We start from the raw sequence: 21,383 nt of genomic DNA on the forward strand, positions 1-21,383 counted from the left end.
TAGTAATAAAAAGCATGAACAAAACTTAACTGGAAGGGACCTTCAGAGGTCACTTAGTCTAATCCCAGCTCAAAGCAGGTCCAACTAGGTCACATTGTTTAGGGCCTTACTACAGTCATGTTTTTAGGATCTCCGAGGATGGAAACTCTACAATCTCTCAGTGCAACCTGTTGCAGCGTTTAACCAAACCCATGGTGAAAAATGTTTTCTTTACATCTGGTCAGAATTTTCCATGTTCCAACTTGTGTCTGTCACCTCTCACTCTACCACGATGCACCTCTAGGAAGAGTCTTGCCCTGTCGTCTTCTACATCCTCCCATTACCTGGTTGTACACGGACAAAAGAGCCCTCCTGACTCTTTTCTTAAGGCCTCAGCCTCTTCTCATATACCATGTCCTTCTTAGCTTCCAACCTTCTTGGCAGGTCTGCACTGAACTTGCTCCGGCATGCTAATATCTGTCTTGTACTAGGGAGCCCAAAACTGGATACAGTACTCAAGATGTAGCCTCATGGGTTTCAAATCCAAGGGAGGAATCATTTGCTTTAATCGACTGGCTACACTTTTGCTACTGCAGCCCAAAATGTAGCTGGCAGCCTTGCTGCAAGGACACACTGTTTACTCATGTTCAGTTTGTTACTGAAGGAGGCCCTGCAAGTCTCTTTTCTGTAAAGCTGTTTTCTACCTAAGACAGCCCTTAGCTGTGTTGTCACATGGGGTTATTCCATCCTAGATGTAGACATTTGCATTTCTTTTCATTTATAAATTTCACAGAATCACACAGAATCACAGAAACATTAAGGTTGGAAAAGACCTTTAAGATCATCAAGTCCAACCATAAACACAACAACACCATGCCCACTAAACCATGTCCTGAAAGTACCATGTCCTGAAAGTGCCATGTCCACACGTTTTTTGAACACTTCAGTGATGGTGACTCCACCACCTCCCTGGGCAGCAGCTTGACCACTCTCTCAGGGAAGAAATTTTTCCTAATATCCGATCTAAATCTCCCCTGGCACAACTTGAGGCCATTTCCTCTCATTCTATCACCACTTACTTAGGAGAAGAGACCAACACCCACCTCACCACAACCTCCTTTCAAGTAGTTGTAGAGAGCAATGAGGTCTCCCCTCAGCCTCCTCTTCTCCAGGCTAAACACCACCAGTTCACTCAGCTGCTCCTCAGAAGACATGTTCTCCAGAACCCTCATCAGCTTCACTGCCCTTCTCTGGACACACTCCAGCACCTCAGCATCCTTCTTGCAGTGAGGGGCCCAAAACTGAACACAGGATTCAAGCTGCGGTCTCACCAGTGCCGAGTACAGGGGCACGATCACTTCCCTACTCCTGCTGGCCACACTCTTTCTGATACAGGCCAGGACGCTGTTGGCCTTCTTGGTCACCTGGGCACACTGCCGGCTCATGTTCAGCCGGATGTCAACCAGCACGCCCAGGTCTTTTTCTGCTGGGCAGCTCTCCAGCCACTCCTCCCCAAGCCTGTAGCGTTGCCTGGGGTTGTTGTGGCCGAAGTGCAGGACCCGGCACTTGGCCTTATTAAACCTCATACAGTTGACCTCAGCCCATTGATCCAGCCTGTCCACAGCCCTCTGCAGAGCCTTCCTGCCCTCCAGCAGATCAACACTCCCACCCAACTTGGTGTCATCTGCAAACTTACTAAGGGAGCACTCAATCCCCTCATCCAGGTCATCAATAAAGATACTGAACAAGACCGGTCCCAGAACTGAGCCCTGGGGACCACCGCTTGTGTCTGGCCGCCATCTGGATTTAACTCCGTTCACCACAATTCTCTGAGCTCGGCTGTCCAGCCAGTTCCTCACCCAGTGAAGAATACACCTGTCAAAGCCACAAGCCGCCAGATTCTCCAGCAGAATGCTGTGGGAGACAGGGTCAAAGGCTTTACTAAAGTCCAGGCAGACAACATCCACAGCCTTTCCCTCATCCACTAGGCAAGTCACTTGGTCATAGAAGGAGATCAGATTGGTCAAGGAGGACCTGCCTTTTATGAACCTGTGTTGACTGGGTCTGATCCCTTGGTTGTCCTGCAGATGCCCTGTGAGCGCCCTCAAGATGAACCTCTCCATAATCTTCCTCGGTACCAAGGTCAGGCTGACAGGCCTGTAGTTCCCTGGGATCCTCCTTCCAGCCCTTCTTGCAGATGGGTGTCACATTGGCAAGCCTCCAGTCATCTGGGACCTCCCCTGTTAACCAGGACTGCTGATAAATGATGGAGAGCGGCTTGGCAAGCTCCTCTACGAGCTCCTTCAGTACTCCTGGGTGGATCCCATCAGGCCCCATAGACTTGTGAGTGTCCAGTTGGCACAGCAGGCTGCTAAGTGCTTCCTCCTGGATTACGGGGAGTTTATTCTGCTCTCCATCCCTGTCTTCCAGCTCAGGGAGCTGAATACCCTGCGGATACTTGGTCTGGCTATTGAAGACTGAGGCAAAGAAGGCATTAAGTACCTCAGCCTTCTCCTCATCCTTGGTGACAATGGTCCCCGCTGCATCCAATAAAGGATGGAAATTCTCATTGGCTCTCTTTTTGTTGTTAATATGTTTGTAAAAACATCTTTTGTTACCCCTTACAACCATGGCCAGACTGAATTCTGGATGGGCTTTTGCCTTCAACTTCATATGGTTCCAGTCAGCCCATTTCTTCAGCCTGAGCCAGTCTAGGCTGTGGCAGCCTCACCTCTACTGGGCTACTGGATTTGTCAACTCCTAACATTAAAGTATCTGCAAAGACTACTACATATACTTCTGTAATAAGTAGCCTAAATTAGACCTAAAACCCACAGCTGTACAGGGAAACTTTATAACTGCAACTTTATTTACTTGACCAACACAGTAGAACTCGCCTCCCTGTGTCACAGTGCATTTCATCTCTCTCTTCAAAGTTCTTGACATGAAGATCTCACGGGTTTTTCAGTTAGACTTGCTGGACATTTTTTCAGGGAATTTGCAAAAATTGTACCCTCCTAAGTAAAACATCAGTTTCCCCAGTAAAAAAGTGTGAATAACATATGCATCTCCAAGAGAGAGAACTACACTGAAGGAAGTCTCTACAAAGCAGGCAAGTTTTCTATGCAATACAGTAAATCAGATTATATTTTTGCTACCTGTAAAATACAGAATCTTTATGTTGCTTAGGACATTCATGCACAAACATCAGTCTTTTCAGGAGACTTTCAATGGCAAATGGAAAATAACTTCTACTAATTTCAGTGGGGGGTTGAAATTCAGTTGAGAAAAATTCTGTTGCCTGACCAATTTGCAAACTATATGTTCAAAGAAAAACAGTAAGCTATGCTTGAGCTGCATCCCTGAGTTCAACAGTAAGGCTCCTTCAAAAACTAAGTAAACAAACATAACAGTGATAAAGAATGTGAAACAAGAACTTATGTTAAATTTTTTAAGGATTTACTAATAAGTAAGCACAGTCCTTCAATGAAGGCCAAAGCGTATTTGTTTGTGTAAAGTCACAGCTACCATATATGTTACATGTATTTGCATGCAATCTATTTTCTTGCTTGCTCAGTCTTTCCATCCTGTGGCACTATTTTGTCTGAAATCTTCTTTTAAAAGAAAACAGGAAAACATGTAGCTGAGTCTTCAAAGTGCCTTGGAGATTTTGTTTTCATCTCTGGAAGGAAAAAAAAAACACTCTCACTTTCATCAGCTTCTGCTTTGAAGAACTACATGATGAGGTCATGGGAAATTCAGAAATTTGAAATACATTAATATGTGCTTAAAATTATCAGAGACCGAAGACCTCAAAGATATGCAGGCATCTAAATGCCCTCCGTACAAAAAGGAGTGACAGACTGATGGATCTGGCCCAGAAGGAATAAGCAGCTCAGCCAGGGGGATGGAGCAGTATAGAACATGACTAAGCTCCTTATGCAATGCGTGATGAAATTTTAATACTCAGCAGGCTGAGTAATGAACTGCTCAGACTTTGCCAACAAGGAAACACTGTGGCATGGAAGAGTTCCCTAAGTTTTGTCCTACTTCATGGCCTATGCATTTTATTCAGCTTTATCAGAAGCCATTGATTCTCCCTTTGATTCACAGCCAAGAACCTGTTCCTGAAGAGAAGGCACTCAAGTCCTTTTGGTACAATTCCTAGCCAATACAGTCTCCTAACCCTCTGAAAAATGACTACCGATCAAGGATATGACAAAGAAAATTTACTTTGGCTATTCTGATGGGGCCCAGCTGTGAGACAGACAGGCACAGAAATTATGAACACTATTAAAGCTGTGGTGTTTCCTTATATGCCCAGAATCAATTATTCAAGGTTAGTGAACGGTCTTGTGGAAGAAGTGAGCATTTGTGTCCCTTCAGTTAAACAAGACTTGTCGCAATCAGAGCTTTGGATAGAGCAGTCAGTTCTGGCTCAACCAACCTCTTCTGAACAAACTGGCACATCTACAGGCAAACAACAGTACAGAGACACCACTTTGTATCACAGGAACTATGAACGACAGACCCCTTCCTGGCTACTTAGATCTGCCTCTCTCCAGCCTTGACCAATCTGAGCTATTGAGCTATACCAGCGTAAAATACAGTGATACCCATTATGGATCTAGGCTGCATAACTCTCTGCAGAGTTCTCTTTGTGCTGTGCAAATTCACCTCACACTACTTTCTGGATCCTGATTTCTGTGACAAGAGAAGGTTATATAGGAAGTCCCTAAAGACTGAAAATGGAGCCACATGGAGCTTCATGGCACAGCTGGATACAAAACTCCTTATGGGTCAAAGCATCAAATATGCAAAATAAGTACAGACAGCAAAATTGAAGCCAGGAATAACAGCCCTTTAGCATTTTCCTAAAAACCTGGTTTCAAGGGCACAATCTTAAAACGTATAGGAAGACTCCATGAAACCAATATGCCAAGGAGGTAAAGCTGAGATCAATTTTCTGCTATCTCCACAGTGAAGGGCACTATAAGTACTTGTTATGTGTATCTGCAGTTGTGTTAAGATGTTAGACCAAGATACGGCAGAAACACCACTGTAAGTTGTTTTAGCCTGACTAAAATCGCTAATATGGATAGCTGCTCCATGTACTAGCTTTAGCTACCTGGGTACTAACAGACATAGGCAATAAATATTAACAAGAAAAAATCCTTTTAGGTATTTTGAGTGTAATTATTTTTAAGCGTAAAAAAAAAAAAATCTAACTTCTTAATATCCAAATATGCTGATTACAGTCAGTCCCATTTGATTATTCCTTGTTAAGGAAAAGCATCTGAATAACAAACCTAGGTGTCATCAGACAACGGTGACATCATGGAAGGTATGTATACTCACTTCTACTGGAGATTTACAGGTAGGATTTCATTGTGAATAATGACAAGATTTAAAATAAATGTAATTGATTTAAAGATTGTTTTAAAAAGCTCTTTACCAATAAAAGCTTACTAATAAAACCTGTAAGTTTTCATTTTAGTTTGTGTTCCAGCAAAACATGCTTAAAACAATTAATTAATTATTCAGTAGCTGATTAAAATAAGGATGGCGCTATCTTCAGATCATCCTGTATCAGTAAGAAACTTATTTTTAAAGCATTGACTATTTGCCACATATAATTCCACTATAAAATCCTTTACCTTCCAAGTCTTTGTCTCACTACACTATGTCAAAGGAACATTCTCAAATCTGGAGGAGCACAGGAAAGTCAGCACAGCAGCCAGACTGATATTTGGCTTCACTTAACATTTGTTTTAGTCCCACCCCCTGCCCTAACGATTCAGTATTTTTAAAACTAACAGAAAATTAAAGCTCATGTAATATGTAAGGGAAAAACAATGACACAACACAAACAATGTAAGATTATTATTGATTTCTTTTTTATATCACTTGCCAAGTGTAAAAACAGCTATCTAATTGTAAGCTTTCAATGTTATCTTCTGGACAACAGTGTTCAAGTATTTCATAAAATGTTTTTAGTTGAAACACTGGAAGTTTTAAACTCTCACACAGAAAACATTTCTGGGGCAAATTACAGATGTCAAAAGTTTGCATGAAACCTCCTCAGTTATTCCAGGTACTAGTTTATTCCATAGAAAGATTAGTAGTCAAAATATTAAACTTCTCAAATAACTGGAATCTCTTAAGAAACAGCTAGTGACCTTGATACCACTAATGACTCGAAAGTTTAACTTTAGCAATAGGAAAGAAGATCACCAAGAAAATATTTCCTTTCAAAGAAGAAATCTTCCAACCTCCACATCACTGGCTGGAATAATCCTAAAATAATAGTATTATTCAAGAATACCTCAGTATTATTCAAACACAGTTCAGATAGCTTTTTTGAAATGCAGTCATAGCATGCTTCAAATTTAAAGTGCTGTGGGAGTGCATGTAAGGTGCAAATATAGTACTGTACTGCATTGCCAAATATTACCTACTTTGTGCTTAAATAATTCTAAGTAATACAGTTTCTCTAATGTTAATATAAGTCTAGTTGGTGGGGAAGATTATAAAGAATAAAGTAAAATTTCATCTTAGGGAGTTAATTCTCACTTGATATGTTAAGAATGTTCATATTTAAGTCAACTTCATGTAAAGCTTCTCCTGAATTAGTGAAAGATTCTCCTGACTTCTGCCATTTTAATTGAACCATTACATTCAGCAGTTTTGTTGCATCTTTGGCATTCTACTGAATAATTATTTCCTACTTGTCATGGAAAATAATAATTTACTTGACTGAAAAGTAGTCTGAGTTGCTTAAACTGAGGAAGAGTGTCTTCCACTATCAATAGTGATTGATATTTGTGTAGTTTTTCTACTAGTACCACACAAGATTTGGCACGTAGCTTGGCATATGATACTTCATCTTATGTATTGAAAAGATATAACACTCAGTATTTTCACTGATAAAAACAGAAAATACGTCTATACAACATGTATTTTTCTTGATCCTTGAAACTCAAGTATCATCTTTCATTTCTTAAGGTTCACCTGAGAAAACACAGAGACTACTATCAAGAAGATCAAAACTACAAAATCTTTACTTGCACCGCACTGACCTAGAGATCAACTTCCTTTTCTTACGGTTTCTTAAATAATCTCACCATCATCCAAACAATGTATCAGAACAATTTCTTAAATAGAAGAAAGGCCATGTTTAAATGAAGAGAGTGACTTATATCTCATCATTACATTTTGATATCAGGTCAGCAGCTTTAAGTAATTACCTCTAAAGCTTTTAATACCTTGAATGATGAAATTATGATGAAGCAGATTCACAAAAATTATCAATACATCTCTGTAAATATGAAGCTAAAAAGCTCTGGCTGAAAATTGTAGCTGTATTGGTAGTGGACACAGGAATTTTGCTGTTAACCCATTCAGACTACAGCAAATCAATGGATTCCAAATGTGGCATTTTATTACTGGAAAAAACAGATACCAAATGGCATGAAATTAAGCCTCTTCTTGAAATTTTCTTTGAAATTTTTCATTTTGATCTGCTTTTTAAAAACTCTACTAAAATCTCATGCTCCCTGGTGTATAATTTTTTTACAAGAAGATAATCAATCCTGTTCTCAGAGATAATTCATAACAGCGACAAAATTCATTACATTACAAAGAAATTAACAATTCGTACGTTACCTAATGCTGCTCATGCTTCCAGTTTCTGATCCAAGCTTACATCTCTCCAGCTGGCTAGCTACAATCTGACGTTCAGCCTCGAGTTCTCGAGTCAGTCTCTCAAACTGCAGTTCCTGAAAAAATAAATTAAACCATTTGTTTTGACTTTTCCTGAGATTAAGAAGGAATTTCAGTACATAAAATTATAATTTGCACAAGAACTGTTAGTATGATATCTTATAGGGAAGCTGGTATTTTTTTTTCTTTTTAAACACATTTGCAGTTCAAATTCTTGTAGTAACACCTACTTGTTCCTTCATTCATTCTAATTATATATGTCGTACAATAAGCTGGTTTATCATGAATGGAATTTCCAAATACATTAAACAATTTAGGCCTACATCAAAATCATTCATAGTTCAGGTAGACCTCTTAGTAGCATACGAAAGTGTTCTTAACAAGCTGATCTAAGTATGATGACAAATGAGAACAATTTGTGTTACTTAAAAAAAAGATGAAAGGTTCTGCAGATGATCATGTGGTGATGATAGCTTTTGTACTCAAAAAGTCAACCATTGCAGTATGCACTAATGAAATAAAATAAATTGAAGGTGTGTTGTTATGGACTGAACAGAGTTTAATTTCTCCATTTAAAGATGTACAGAAAGGAAACTCAAGTAGTTTTGACAAAAGCCATGTTAAAAATCCTACCACTAACTGAATGTATCTCCTTTGATTTTGTCAAGGAAGTCAAACCAGTTCCAACAGATAAGATTTACCCACAGAGCTTATAAATGTACTTCTAAAGAGTTTCTGTTTTTAGACACAAGAGACTATTTTTTAAATTAAAAAAAAAAAAAGAAGCAAACCCAATAAAAGTAAAATCCCCACTATTCCTTAAAAAGCTGCATTTCCCACATATGGTAGCAGTAGTTTTATCAAATACAAAATTGAAACACTTTTGGGGAATTGTGTTTGTTGTAAATTTGCCAAATGTTGCTGCCCTTTAATTTTGGTCATAGTTACATTAAATCATTTTCACAGGTAAATAGGACAGCTCTCTTGCCCTTTTTCTTTGGGTTTTTTTGAAGGCTGAAGGAGAAATATTTTCAGAGTCTACTTGCTAAATTATTCCTGTGTCCACACAAATGCACCCACTATCTCTTTCTCCCTCTTTTCTTTCAAAAAAGACCTCATCGTAAGACAGAGGTATGGGAGAGAGTCCCTTGAATAACTCCCCAGTAGTGTCTTGCCTAGCAGAAAAACAGCACTAGAAATTGCTTACATCCACCAAGTTCCACTGAAGAACTTGGTATTTGAGAGGAAGAAAGAAATTGTCAGGATAGAAGGAAGGGTTCAAGTCTTCATCCTAACTGCTACCTAAACAAGCCAAGTGTATATAGAGGCATTAAACTTTCCAAATCTCTGAAATGAGGCAAACCATAACTGAAATGGAAGAAGGAAAAGGCTGATGGTTGTTCTACCTAATTCGGCTGGATCATTCCCCCTTTGTTTCTCTTTTTATTGGCATGGAATAACTCTGAACAGCACTACGAGCAAGGGAGGAAGTCCACGCAGGTTATGTACAGCAGGAAATAGCCAGTTTATACTTAAATGGCCACTGACTATTTGACAAAGCCTACTTAACTCTGCATTCATTATTCCAAGCAAGACTACCCAGAGTACAAGAATACCATCAAGAGTCCAGACTGACATAAAGAGCAAAATAACACTGTTCACTGAATGTTAACAGTGCATCAGTAATCATAGTTAATAATATTCTCTGCATGTTTTTGTAGTGCTCAGAAATGTCTTTTTCATTGTTGTTTGCAGATAGGGCTATTAAAAATCACCTAATAATGATCACCTATTTCAGATATGCCTACTTTACATACAGCATTTGTCTCTCACCTAGTAGAATCAATTGTCTGAAAAGTTGAAGAGACCGTTGGTCAAATTTCCAAGAGTTATTACTCAAATGCTGGCCTTGTTTGCATAAAATAATACACTTACTGCAGGAAGGATTTCAACAAAAATATTACCAAATTTTTCAAGAATGTAAAATCAAAGTGGCATAGCTATGCCAGTGGCATGCTAGGCCAGCACACTTCTATCAAAGCATGTAAGCACTGAGAAATTTTGATAGTATAGAATACCGAAGAAAACCAAACAGAGTGTGAAGTTTACTTTCAAAATAAAAGCAAAAGCTTTAACAGCTATTCTGTTGCACTGCATTTTTTAAGTTACTTGATTCTATCACGACCAAGATATCAATGCACATTTTGACACTTCGCATACGTTTTCATGCAGCCAGCTTCACTTCCTGCCATGCCAAGTGAGGCAGGTCAGAGATATTCTTTGCCATGGCCTAGCAGAGGGCACTTTTTTTACCTGCATAGTGAGAAGATGCAGCTGGCCTTATAATATTACTAAATGAATGTAAGAATCGAGGACTCGGGAACTAACGTTCGTTGACCGTCTATGCTGTCTTTTGCCTTTTTCCAGACAGACAAGTGCAGCTCATTGTGCCCTTTTATACCAGTAGGTGTTCAACCAACCTCTCTTCAGCTGTTTTGTCCAGCTACCCCAAGTCAACTACATAAAGAAATTCCCCAAGCCTATTGTATTGAAATACTTTAAAAGTAAAGTTTACTTTGCCTTTTTCTTTTCTTCTAGCTGTATTGTATATCTTCTCATAAATTTTCTATGCTTTGTATTCCTTCAGTTGATCACTCTGGTTGACTATTTTCCAGACACCCCTTCATTTCCCCAATTAACACCCTTATATCACGATTACTTTGTCTACAGAAGATTTTTTGCTATGAGTCTGATCTCCAAAATATACTTTTCTGCTCTTGACTCTGTCATTTATCTTACTTTCCTGCTTACTCCTCTCTGTTCTCTTCTGCATTCCCTCTTTCTTTCATTTCCTAGCATACTTCATGACTCATCCTCCACAAATCTCTTTCAGTCCTACCATACAAATTGCTACTCTAGCAAATGCCCTAAAATGACCATCTTAAGCAGACAACCCCCCCCCCCCCTCGGTCCCTTATTGAGGGAACTCTACTCTTCTTAAGATGCAGAAATTTTTATGTTTTCTGGTTTCACTGCCCACAGTATTTAACTGCTGCCCTGCAAAGATGACTGGAAAAGGACAGTTGCATGTATGTTCCTCCTCATGCAAGAAGCAGGTATGTGCTGGTTCACCTAAAAAAAAAAGTAATCTTGGGTTTCTAATGCATGAAATTGGCTAGAATAGGTGAACAGTAACTTGATTACCAGCTTGATTTAATTGCCTGTATTTCTGACTTAATTGTCTTCTCTTAGGTGCCACCAGAAGTTAGGGATGGAAGGAAGGAGATGAAAGGGGGGGGTTGGGGATATGTGAAGGGGCAGAGCCAAATGATTATTGCATCAGAATTATCCTCTACATTAAATTTAACAAACAACTGTGTTAGGTATTCCCTCATGTGATGACCACGGTGCAGGCCCACACGGTTGCCTTTGGAATGAAAGAAGAAAAGATATCAAGTAAGAGTTAGGAGAGTCTGCTATCCCTCTGTATCAAGAATCTCTGGCAGAAAACAAATTAATAAGCTTCCTTCTCTTTGGGAAGCAGTGAGAGTGACTAATATTTGAATAAATCTATATGTTTGGAATCTAAACAGCTGTCAAGGTGCAAGAAGACAGAAACTAGAAATAGTATTTGCTTACATTTTATGAAAATAACCACTGAACCTGACTCCATCATTTGTCTCATTTGTTCTGTTTACAGTCATTTTCACCAGTTCATGCCATGTTGTGTTATCTTCACAACCTTTTATTATTTATCTGAATCAAGCTAATTGGAACATCAAAATTAAAAACAAATTCCTACCCACTGATTATGCAAATCTGTTGTCAAGACAATTGTAGAATGAAGAACTGCAGAAACTGCACTGCAACATCAAAAATAATTTAAGTAATGCCATGTCAAGCACAGCTTCCCGGACTGTGCTACAAAGGACAATGATGCCAAAGCAAGTGCACATGGAAAGGCACAGCAAAGTGAAATGACCAGTCTGTCAGTCCTTAGCACCAGAAAGGGCGTGGGAATGCCAAGCCAACAAAAAGATTAGAGGTAATGGTGAGAGTAATCCAGAGAAATCACTCAAAAGAACAGCTTGGAAAGTGAAGAACTTCATGATAACTTTATCCAATTGTTTTGAAATGATAAAGAGAGTATGCATCTGTTAGGGCCTGAAGCAATTTATGTTTAAAAGTTGTATTTGTCCAATACTATGAGGTTTTTTGTAAAAAAATATTCATTATTCGATAGACAGCAATTGGACGTATTTGCCTTTTCAGTATGAGATTTCTGTTTTATCTACCCTCTGCAGCCACCAAAACTTCAAGCATTAAGTAAGACTTGAGTCAGGTCATACACGTTTCACAGTGGTCCAGAAACTGCATAAACATGGAAATCTTAGCCTTTGGACAGGTTATGAACTCCTGAGCTCAGGGCACACCAAGTAAGAGGGTATTTTATTATTTTTATGCTTTGTATCTGCTGTGTGGTCTGTATTAACCCATTTGAATGTTGGGAGGGGTAAAACAGGTCAAAAGAAATTTGGCTGGTATTGAGAGCTGATCTCACTTTACTCTGTCCTTTACAATCTTAATGTAATCCTTTAATACTTTCACAGAAAGATGTATATTGATGCTGAGCAAAACACACAGCAAAACCAGTAGAGATAGTGAAAAGCAGCTGATAGAAAAAAAGAATGTATCTAAGTTTAGGCTGAACAGCCTTGCAGATTTATTGAATTCACCAGAATCTTAAGGTTATAACGTTAAAAGAGGAAAAGTGTTTAGCTTTTGTCTGTAAATATGCTATACAAATACAAATTGGTGCACTGATGATCCTCTGAATCTTCAAATACAGACAAATAACAGCACTGAGGTAAAGCTGGGAATCCCTGGTGAGGTGAACAGAGAAAGCCTGATTACAGCTACACAAACAAATAAATCGTCTCCTGGATTGAAGTCTTCCATAAGAGTTTCTTAGAAACCACAGCTTAAAGTGCATAGGCTGTAGAAATGTGCAACATTGGCTTTATCTTGTTGTAACCTATTAAAGAAAAAAAACTATACCTCAGTTAATGTCACAAGTAGTTATGCACATCCCATGGCATCATGCCTAATTCCATATACTGCACATCTATAAACTCCAAGTAAATGCCATTACTTACAGGAGTGTTGGCAACAAACTATTCTTAACCTATTGTACCAGACACACATAAGCAGCTAAAATTGGGGCACATACTTCCTGAGGAAAAGAACAAAATCTAGGAAAGTTTCACTTGGCAGAAACCTAGGGACAGCATCAGACACAAACCAGACCTGACAGCCCATCCTGTAATTAGAAGAATAACAAAATGTCTTCATGCTTTCAAACAGGATAAAAACATCACCAGCAATGCCCCTACCCATCTGATACTGAATGTTGTTCAGAAGCTTCAAAACTGAACTTTAGAACATACCATTCAATTCTTCCAGCTTCCTTTCTTTCTCCATTGTTGGACTGTGTTATCATTTGTACTGTTCTTATTCTTTTTCACTGTTTCATTCTCCCCTTTCACTGAATAACATGGAGGTGAGGGAAGAAGCTCACAACAAGGTAATAATCAGATAAGCAGAGAGGTGGCAAATTCAAAAACTCAGTGGTGGATATGTTGTTGCAGGATCTTAATGGAGGCAAAAAAAAAAAAAAAAGAATTAAAAAAAAAAAACCCAAACCCAAAAAAACTTGTCAATAGCTATGACTGCACCCATATGCAACTGCAAGTTTCCAAGTAACACCAACCTGAAGGATGCAATTCATACACTGGAGGGCAAGACTACCATTCAGAGGAACCTTGACAAGTTGGACGAACAGGGAAATGATAGTGTCATGAAGTTTAAGAAAGAAAATTAAAAGCCCTGCATGGAGGATGGAATCTCATGTAACAGTACAGCTTCTCCACAGAAAGTACCTGGGGGTCTAGTGGACAACAACTTGCGAGTCAGCAGCACATTCCTGTGGTGACGATGGCCAACCACTTATTTCATGGCACTAGCGAGAGAGCCGTCAGCAGAACAAGGAAGTATTTCCTTTTGGTACTCCTGAAGCTGCATCTTGAGTACAGTGCCTGCTTTTGGGCCACCGGATCAAAAGCCATGACAAGATTTTTCAAGCAAGACCATCAGACGGTCACCAAGATGGTTAGAAGATCAAAGCACGTGTTGTACAAGAAGCTGAAAGCATTTAGTTTGTTTAGCATGGAGAAGAGAAGGTCTAGGGAGGACTTAATCGCAGACTTTTACTTCTTAATGTGGGACTGTAGTGAAGACATCACCAGGCTCTTGTCAGAAGTATACAGCAAATGGACAAAAGCAACAGTCACAAGTTGTAATGAGGTAAATTCTGACTGGATGCAAGGAAAAAACCCAACTAAAAAACTCCAAAAGCAAACAGCACAGCGAGGGTGGTTAAACACAGGGACAGGTTTCCCAGGTAGGTTGTAGAATGTCCATTCTTATAATTTTGAAAGTTAACTGCACATCTGATCTAACACAGACTATGCTTGGAGTAGACCTCCAGAGGCCTCTTTAAACCTAGTTTTTCCATGATCTTAGAACTGATGAGTTCTTGAAATTTTTCCAAGGCTTTATGCCAATCTGTATTATGGATTAGAGATCAGTGGCTATCAAGTTCTCTAGTCATCATGATCATCATCACACTTAAATAAAGACACATCTGACTTGATGTAAGTGCTACTATTTTATCAGCCTGAACCTGTATTTCTCTAGCTCATTCCCTCACCTGATCTGAGTGTTTTAGCAATCCCATGTTTCTTTACAAGAGATTAACATAGCATCTGGGCTATTATGCATATGGATTATTTATGGAGTAAAGAACTAGTTTGGCTGATTATGGTATTTAAAAATAAACTATTCCTTCTTTGTTATGTAAGATTACTTCAAAGAAGTCCCTCTCATGCCTTTAACAACTTCTATAGACATCAGACCCTATTTTATTTTCTATTTTTAGGACCCTGATACAAATGAGGTCACAATTGCATTCAGTTGCACATTTCAGCTCTCCAGGCACACTGCCCTGTTCCTCTGTGAGTTAGAGGCAAGCCTTGCTCTCTGAAGGCACACTGCCCGATTGCCTGAACTTCTGTTCCTAGGGAAATTGTATTATTTCTTCTCCAGCACAATCACCAAAGTTATTCAAATTATCTCCATTTTTCTGTTACAAATTGCCTATTCCTTTTTTCCCCATTTTTTCTTCTCTCTGTTTTGTATTCAGCTTTAGTCTTTTAGCTCACTCCTTTCTTCTCCTTCTCACTAGTTTTTGCATCCCTTGCCAACGTTCCCAATGGTTTATCACCCACCATGATTGCTGTGCTATTCCACTTCCTCCCGTGCGAAGTACTTCAGTCTCCAAAGTAATAAAGTGTAAGTAAAAGCCTTGGAGTGTTAAGACAGGATTAGAACTACTTAGAGCTTTCTAATCTCATACCTTTGCTTCTCCTCCTTCTGCAGCAGCCATTTAAGGAGGACCCAAGATAAATTTACTTTCTAAGTCACTAGCTTTGACTTGCTTTAGTGCTTATTGTTATTAATTATAAAGCTCAATGTGGGAGCAAAATAAAACCTCAGAGATGGTGCATATTCTCCAAGGAGGGTGAGAGAAACAAAGATGGACTTTAGTAATAGATCCGGACTCTTCAGTGTTACGCTAGCTTGAGCTTGTCATTCTCGTTTACTTCTCAGTTGTCCAGGCACAAAGATTCACTCTAAGTGGAAAAGAAAAGGGTAATTCCATTTACAGTAGCAGGTTTTGGAGCCTGAATTTGCATGTTCATGAAAATTAATATACCAGACAGAACTGTGGACTGATGCCTTTTACCTTGATTTTCCAATGCATATCTGAGGGCAACTGTGTTCTGAAAAGAGCAACATAGTCCTGCTGCAGCTGGAAGTTGCTTTATTATGATGTAAAATTATTTGCATGGTTTAAAGACGTGAAAAAACTAAGAAATGGAAACAACATGGTTTCAAAAAGTGAAATTTCTAAAAAAATTCTAGACACTGAAGCATTAAGAAAACCTTTTTTGATTCTGACAACATATTCCTCTTCTAGTCTCCCTTTCTTTTCTGATCTGATCTGTGGTCTTATTGACAACATGCCAAGATGCTATTAATAGCTACAGAGGTGTCAGGATACAAAGCAGTGTACGTGGATACCAATAACATGCAACACTTTTTGTGCAGCCTGTCTACATGTTGAGAGATCTAAAGTCTTCTCCATCATTTTATTCATGGGGTTCTCCAGTTAACTATTTATACATCTCTTAACTAGTTCTCCCGTGAGAATTGTGAAGATACACATCATCCCAGGCATCGCGTAGAGATGGAGAGCCAGCATATTATAAATTATTAGCTTTATACTTGTCCAGAATAGTCTAAGAGATTAGAGACATCTAGTCCCTTCCTCTTCCCCTCTTCCACTGGAGAGATCATTCTCGTAAACAATTTTCTCTTTTTATTTTCCTTGCCTTGTAAGAGAGACTGAGTTCTCAATCCATACATAGACTGTCAGTGCAGCATATCTAAGAACAGACTCTGTAATTTGCAATTATCCTTGAATCTCTGAATTAATTAGGATACTAGATCTGAATATTGCCATGAATAGCTATTAAAGAGCTAGTCATTAGCATGTTAGTAAGGGATTCAAAAGTTACCTAACAAAGCAAGACGGGCTTTTTTTTTTTTTTTTAGAGCAACATATTGCATGCAAACTAATACCTGTAGGATTTTGTTTTTTTCTTTTCTTAAACTAACAAAATAGAAGCTTGATTTTCTGCATACTTGCAGGACTCAGTTTGTTACACTTACTGAATGTGGATGCTCTTTAAAATAAACAGATTACAATGAAACTGTAAGTAAATTCAGCACAAATACAGGGATGTTTGTTAAAAAGAAATTCTAGTATACTAGCAGACAGTACATTGATTAATTAAATAATTCACTTATTTTGGCTACCATTAAGTATTAAGGAAAAGAAAAACAGGCTTTCAAACAGCATGGGCTAAAAAAGTTGAACTCAAGGACTGCAGACCCTCAAGATTTGCACATTTTCTCTCACAGATGATTCTGTGGCAGTAGCAGTTAACTTTGATAGCTTTTGAATCCTTCCTCTTTTATTACATCTTTTTTTACATCCTTTATTACAAAGGAGAGAAGTAGTAAAATAATTAGGCAATTCATTCCTTTCCTTGCTACTCTGCAGAAAGACCACAAATTCAAGAAATTCCCAGCAGATTCATATTGTTCCTTATGAAAGAGAAAAGCAATTAGTAATGAAAATGTTAGTTTTAAGAAGTATCATTACGATCTTATTCTCCTAATTCCTGGTATAAATAGCTCACCTTTTGAATGAAGTAAAAAGGTTTTCATAACGAAATTATAGTCTAAAAATTACCTGTTTGAAAACAAATAGGTAAGGAACACGAAGTTCAGGATAACATTTGTAGTATGGACAAAGATAGGAAAAGAGCGTAGAATCAAATTAAACAAACAACTTCATTGCATAAAGCGAACTTCTATGGGTTGACATAGTATGGAGTTGGAAGTACTAGCTATCCATCAACACAGAGACCTACTTTGAAAGAAGGGTACAAAACACAATAGTTTTGGAAGTCTTCAACTACCCCCTGCAGTTGTACAGTCAACAAAAGTGACAGAGAGGATACTATCACAGACAGCTGCTTAGGATGCCCACAAGAAAAGATGCAATTCTTGACTTGGTGTCAGGTAACGCACAAAAGATGGTTTGACATCTTGCGTCTGAGGAGCCACTCTTTAAGTGACCATTCTGTGCTCAGATGCAACATCCCTACAGAAGGCAGAAAATATGCCAGTTATGAGACACATAAAAAGAGAAAATACGTAACAAAAAATCAAAATGTTTGTTTGAAGCTAACAGTAAGTCCTCATAGGCACCACGGAAACTTCTTGATGCCTCCATATTGGAAGCACAGGGCCGATGCAGTGTATCAAGAAAAGCTTAAGACATAAAAAGAAGTTAGCACAGTTAAACAGGAGGGCAAAGGAAGTTGTTAGAAACTGTTGTGGTTTGACCCCACAGGAGCTGAACTCCACGCAGTTCACTCACTCCCCCACAGTGGGATGGAGGAGAGAATGAGAAAAAAAAGATAAAACTCATGGGTTGAGATAATTTAATAGGACAGAAAAGGGAAAATAATAATAATGATAAAAGAATATACGAAACAAGTGATGCACCAGTGAGCCCCTGAGCAGCAGCTGCCACTCCGCCAACTGCCCCCAGTTTATATGCTGAGCATGACGTCATATGGTATGGAATATCCCTTCTGCCAGTCTGGGTCTGCTGTCCTGGCTGTGCCTCCTCCCAGCCCCTCGTGCCCCTCCAGCCTCCTTGCTGGCAGGGCAGTATGAGAAGCTGGAAAGTCCTTGACTAGTGTAAGCACTACTTAGCAACAACTGAAACATCAATCTTACCAACATTATTCTCATCCTAAATCCAAAACACAGCACTGTACCAGCTACTAGAAAGAAAATTAACTCTATCCCAGTTGAAACCAGGACAGAGAGAAAAACGCTCTTTCTGAAAGCTGAAATCGTTTTCAAATTAAGAAAATAAAGGACCATAAATGCTGACAGGTTAAATATAAAAACACAAGACAGCACAATATGGTTCTAAGGGACAAATAGCCAAAGGCATCAGAGCTAACAACAAATCCTTCTTCAAATGCATCAGGAGCAAGAAGCTGCTGGAGAGTCTGTAGAGCCACTGGGTGGTCACGATATAAAAAGGTTCACTGAAGAGAAACTAAATGAATCCTTCTGAAAGGTTTTTGCTATTTCATGGGAAATTCCCATGCTAAGAACTCACTGAGGGAGTCTTATCAGAGGATCTGCCTGAAATTGAAGTGACTGTAGAACAGGTCATGAGACAAATTGACAAAACAAGCCGTAATAAATTGGAAGATCAGATTCGCTCAAGAGTTCTGAAGGAACTAAAAAATACATAGCTTAAAACAGATGTAGTACTTGAGAACTGAAAGACATTGAATGCAATGCCAGTTTTCAGGGAGGTCTATAAGACTACGGAGCAGCAAGTCAGTCAGTCGTACCCAGCACATTAGTGGAGCCTATAACATGGAACAGAATTAGTGGACATTGACATAAACATGGACTACTTATCCAGAAGGTTCCTGTATGGATAAGTACCTTCTTAAATAAGAGGTCAAGATTAGAAATAAGTGGTGAATTCTCACAGTTGAAAGTGTCCACGAGTAAAGTTCTGGTTCTGTGTTCCACACTGTTCAATACATATATAAGTGACTTGAAACATGGAGTGAACAGGGTGACCAAGTTTGGCAACAACACAAAATTATACAGGACAATAAGGCTGAAGAGCGAAAACAGTATTTTAGAAGGACATTTTCACAGCCTGAAAAAGCAGGACACAAAGTGGGAGATGAAATCCCTGTAGATAAGCAGAAGATGATCCTTGTGGAGCAAAACTGATCCTAACTTCACATGTCCTTCAACTGCCTGGAAATGCTTCTATGAGCTGCATACTTTCTCCCAGAAACATAAGGCTGACTGGTCTGTAGTTTCCTGGATCTACCCCTCTGCCCTTTTTGTAGATGGCTGTAATATTTGTTCTTTTCCAGATATATGGGATTTCCCTTTATATCCATGACCTTTCAAAGATGTTAGGGAGTAGTTTTGTGAGGATACCAGCCAACTCCCTCAGCACACTCAGTTGCATCCTATTGGGTCACACAGGAGCTGTACCTGTCCAGTTTGTACAGATGGTCCCTCACTTGTCTCTACTATCACTGGTTTGCCATTTGCTTTGTCGTTGCTTCTTGACATAGTGTTTTGGGGCCTGACATTACCTGTGAAGACAGGCTGAGTGCCTCATCCTTTCCTGCACCATTTTTTATGAACTTGCTGGCCCTAATTAGCAGAAGGCCTACGTCTTTCTCGTACTTCTGCTTCACATTGAATCAGTATTTCTATATACCCCTTTGGGAGTTTGCCCCCTTTTGCATTGCTGTAGTGCTCCTTTTTTCGTTTGAGCTCTCTCAATAGCTCAATGTTTTCCCAACTGATTACTTTATAGGCCTGCTCCTTTTCCTGCTTTGAGGGATAGACTGCTCTTGTACTTCAAGAAGCAGCTGTATCGGGAAATCACACAGTATTCCTGAGTTTCTTTGCTCTCCAAGGCAGACTCCTGTTGGATCCCTCCTTCGAGTTCCCCAAGTGAGTTGAAATCTGCTCTTCTGAAATCCAAGTCTTTGTTTCATCACTTGTGCTCCTCAAGCCCCTTGGCCTCTACACTCCTACAGTCGCTACAGCCAGTGCTGCTGCTGACATTTGTATCTTCAAACATGTCTTCATTAGTCAGCATTCAGTCCAGAAGAGCACTATTCCTAGTTGGCCCATGCACTGACTGCACTAGGAAGCTGTCCTCAACACACCATGGAAATCTCCCAGATTGCTTCTGTACCACTCTGTTGCTTTCCCAGGAAGTATCAGGATGGTTGAATTCCTTTTTGAGAACCAGGGCCTACAGACCTGTGGCCTCTTGGAGATGAATGAAGAAGGCTTCCTCCACCTCTTCTTCCTGATACAGGTCTGTAGCAGAGATCCTAAGGTCTCTCTCAATGGCTCTGATTTTGACCCAAAAGCATTGTACAGACCACAGCTGACCTCTGTTTATTAAACCTGTTCTTTCGCACAGAGCACAACCCTTTTTTCTCTTCTACCTATCTTCTACACTGTCTGTCTTTCCTTATGGTCTTAACTGTCCATTGCAGGACTCCAGACACATGAGCTCTCCCACTGAGTTACTGTAATCCCAATCTCTGTGACTCTACAAAGGACTCCATTTCTTCTGTTTTGTTCCCCAGAGTGTGACAGTTGGTATACAGGCACTTGAGATGACGTGTCTTGTCTCTGAGGGGAGTGTGGTAGCCTCCCCTATGGCTCTGCTCCACACATGCTTTCACCTCGTCCCCTACAGCCTCAACTGTCTCCACACTCACTTAATCCTCATTTAAAGTCCACTTCATTGTTCCCCAGACTACTGGCAAAGGCATCCTTGCACTTCATTGAAAAGTGGATCTCTTCACTTGGTAGATCTTACCCACTTGATCACAGAAGGAGAAACACTGACAGTGACACCAGCTACACAGCCAGGTGCTGGCCTAAATGATATGCCTGCTTCTGCAGGCACCCTTCCCTGGCAAGGCTGAGGAGAAAACAACTTGAGTGCCTCTTTCCTTTAACAGCCCAAAGACTCTGCAGTCCTGGGTTAATTTTATCCAGATCACACTTTGCAGTATTGTTGGTGCCCACATGGAAGAGTAGCAAGTCCTTGGACTTGATGAGTCTTGGCTGTCTCTCTATGCAGGATTTAAGCTGTATTTTGACCTCAGGCAAGCAGCAAACTTGACATGACTTTGTGTCAGGTCAGCAGATGCATGCCCTCAGTTCACCACAGAAGGGAGTCTCCTGCTGTTAGTACTCAGTACTTCCTTTTCCCTGACAAGTTAGGCCTGCTGAGCTGTTGGCCTGGTTGTCTCTTCCAGGGTAACATGTTATTACCGTCAATTACCGCCACAGGAAAACCAGACTTGACTTGTCAAAGTTAACTTATTACCAATCAA

General features: G+C 39.6%; 1 protein-coding gene across 1 annotated transcript in view; it reads right to left on the reverse strand.

The window, feature by feature from the left end:
• The window catches only part of CTNND2 (catenin delta 2), a gene marked incomplete at both ends in the record, with an annotated part of 569,531 nt that overhangs the window by 426,319 nt on the left and 121,829 nt on the right, over positions 1 to 21,383 (reverse strand). Inside the window, one exon of the mRNA XM_081996266.1 lies at positions 7,645 to 7,757. Within this exon, the coding sequence (XP_081852392.1) occupies positions 7,645 to 7,757 (113 nt within the window). The remainder of the gene's footprint in view (positions 1 to 7,644; positions 7,758 to 21,383) is intronic.

This window comes from Phaethon aethereus (genome assembly GCF_964289735.1).
Source record: "Phaethon aethereus genome assembly, chromosome: 2".
In the NCBI taxonomy this organism is placed as follows: domain Eukaryota; kingdom Metazoa; phylum Chordata; class Aves; order Phaethontiformes; family Phaethontidae; genus Phaethon; species Phaethon aethereus.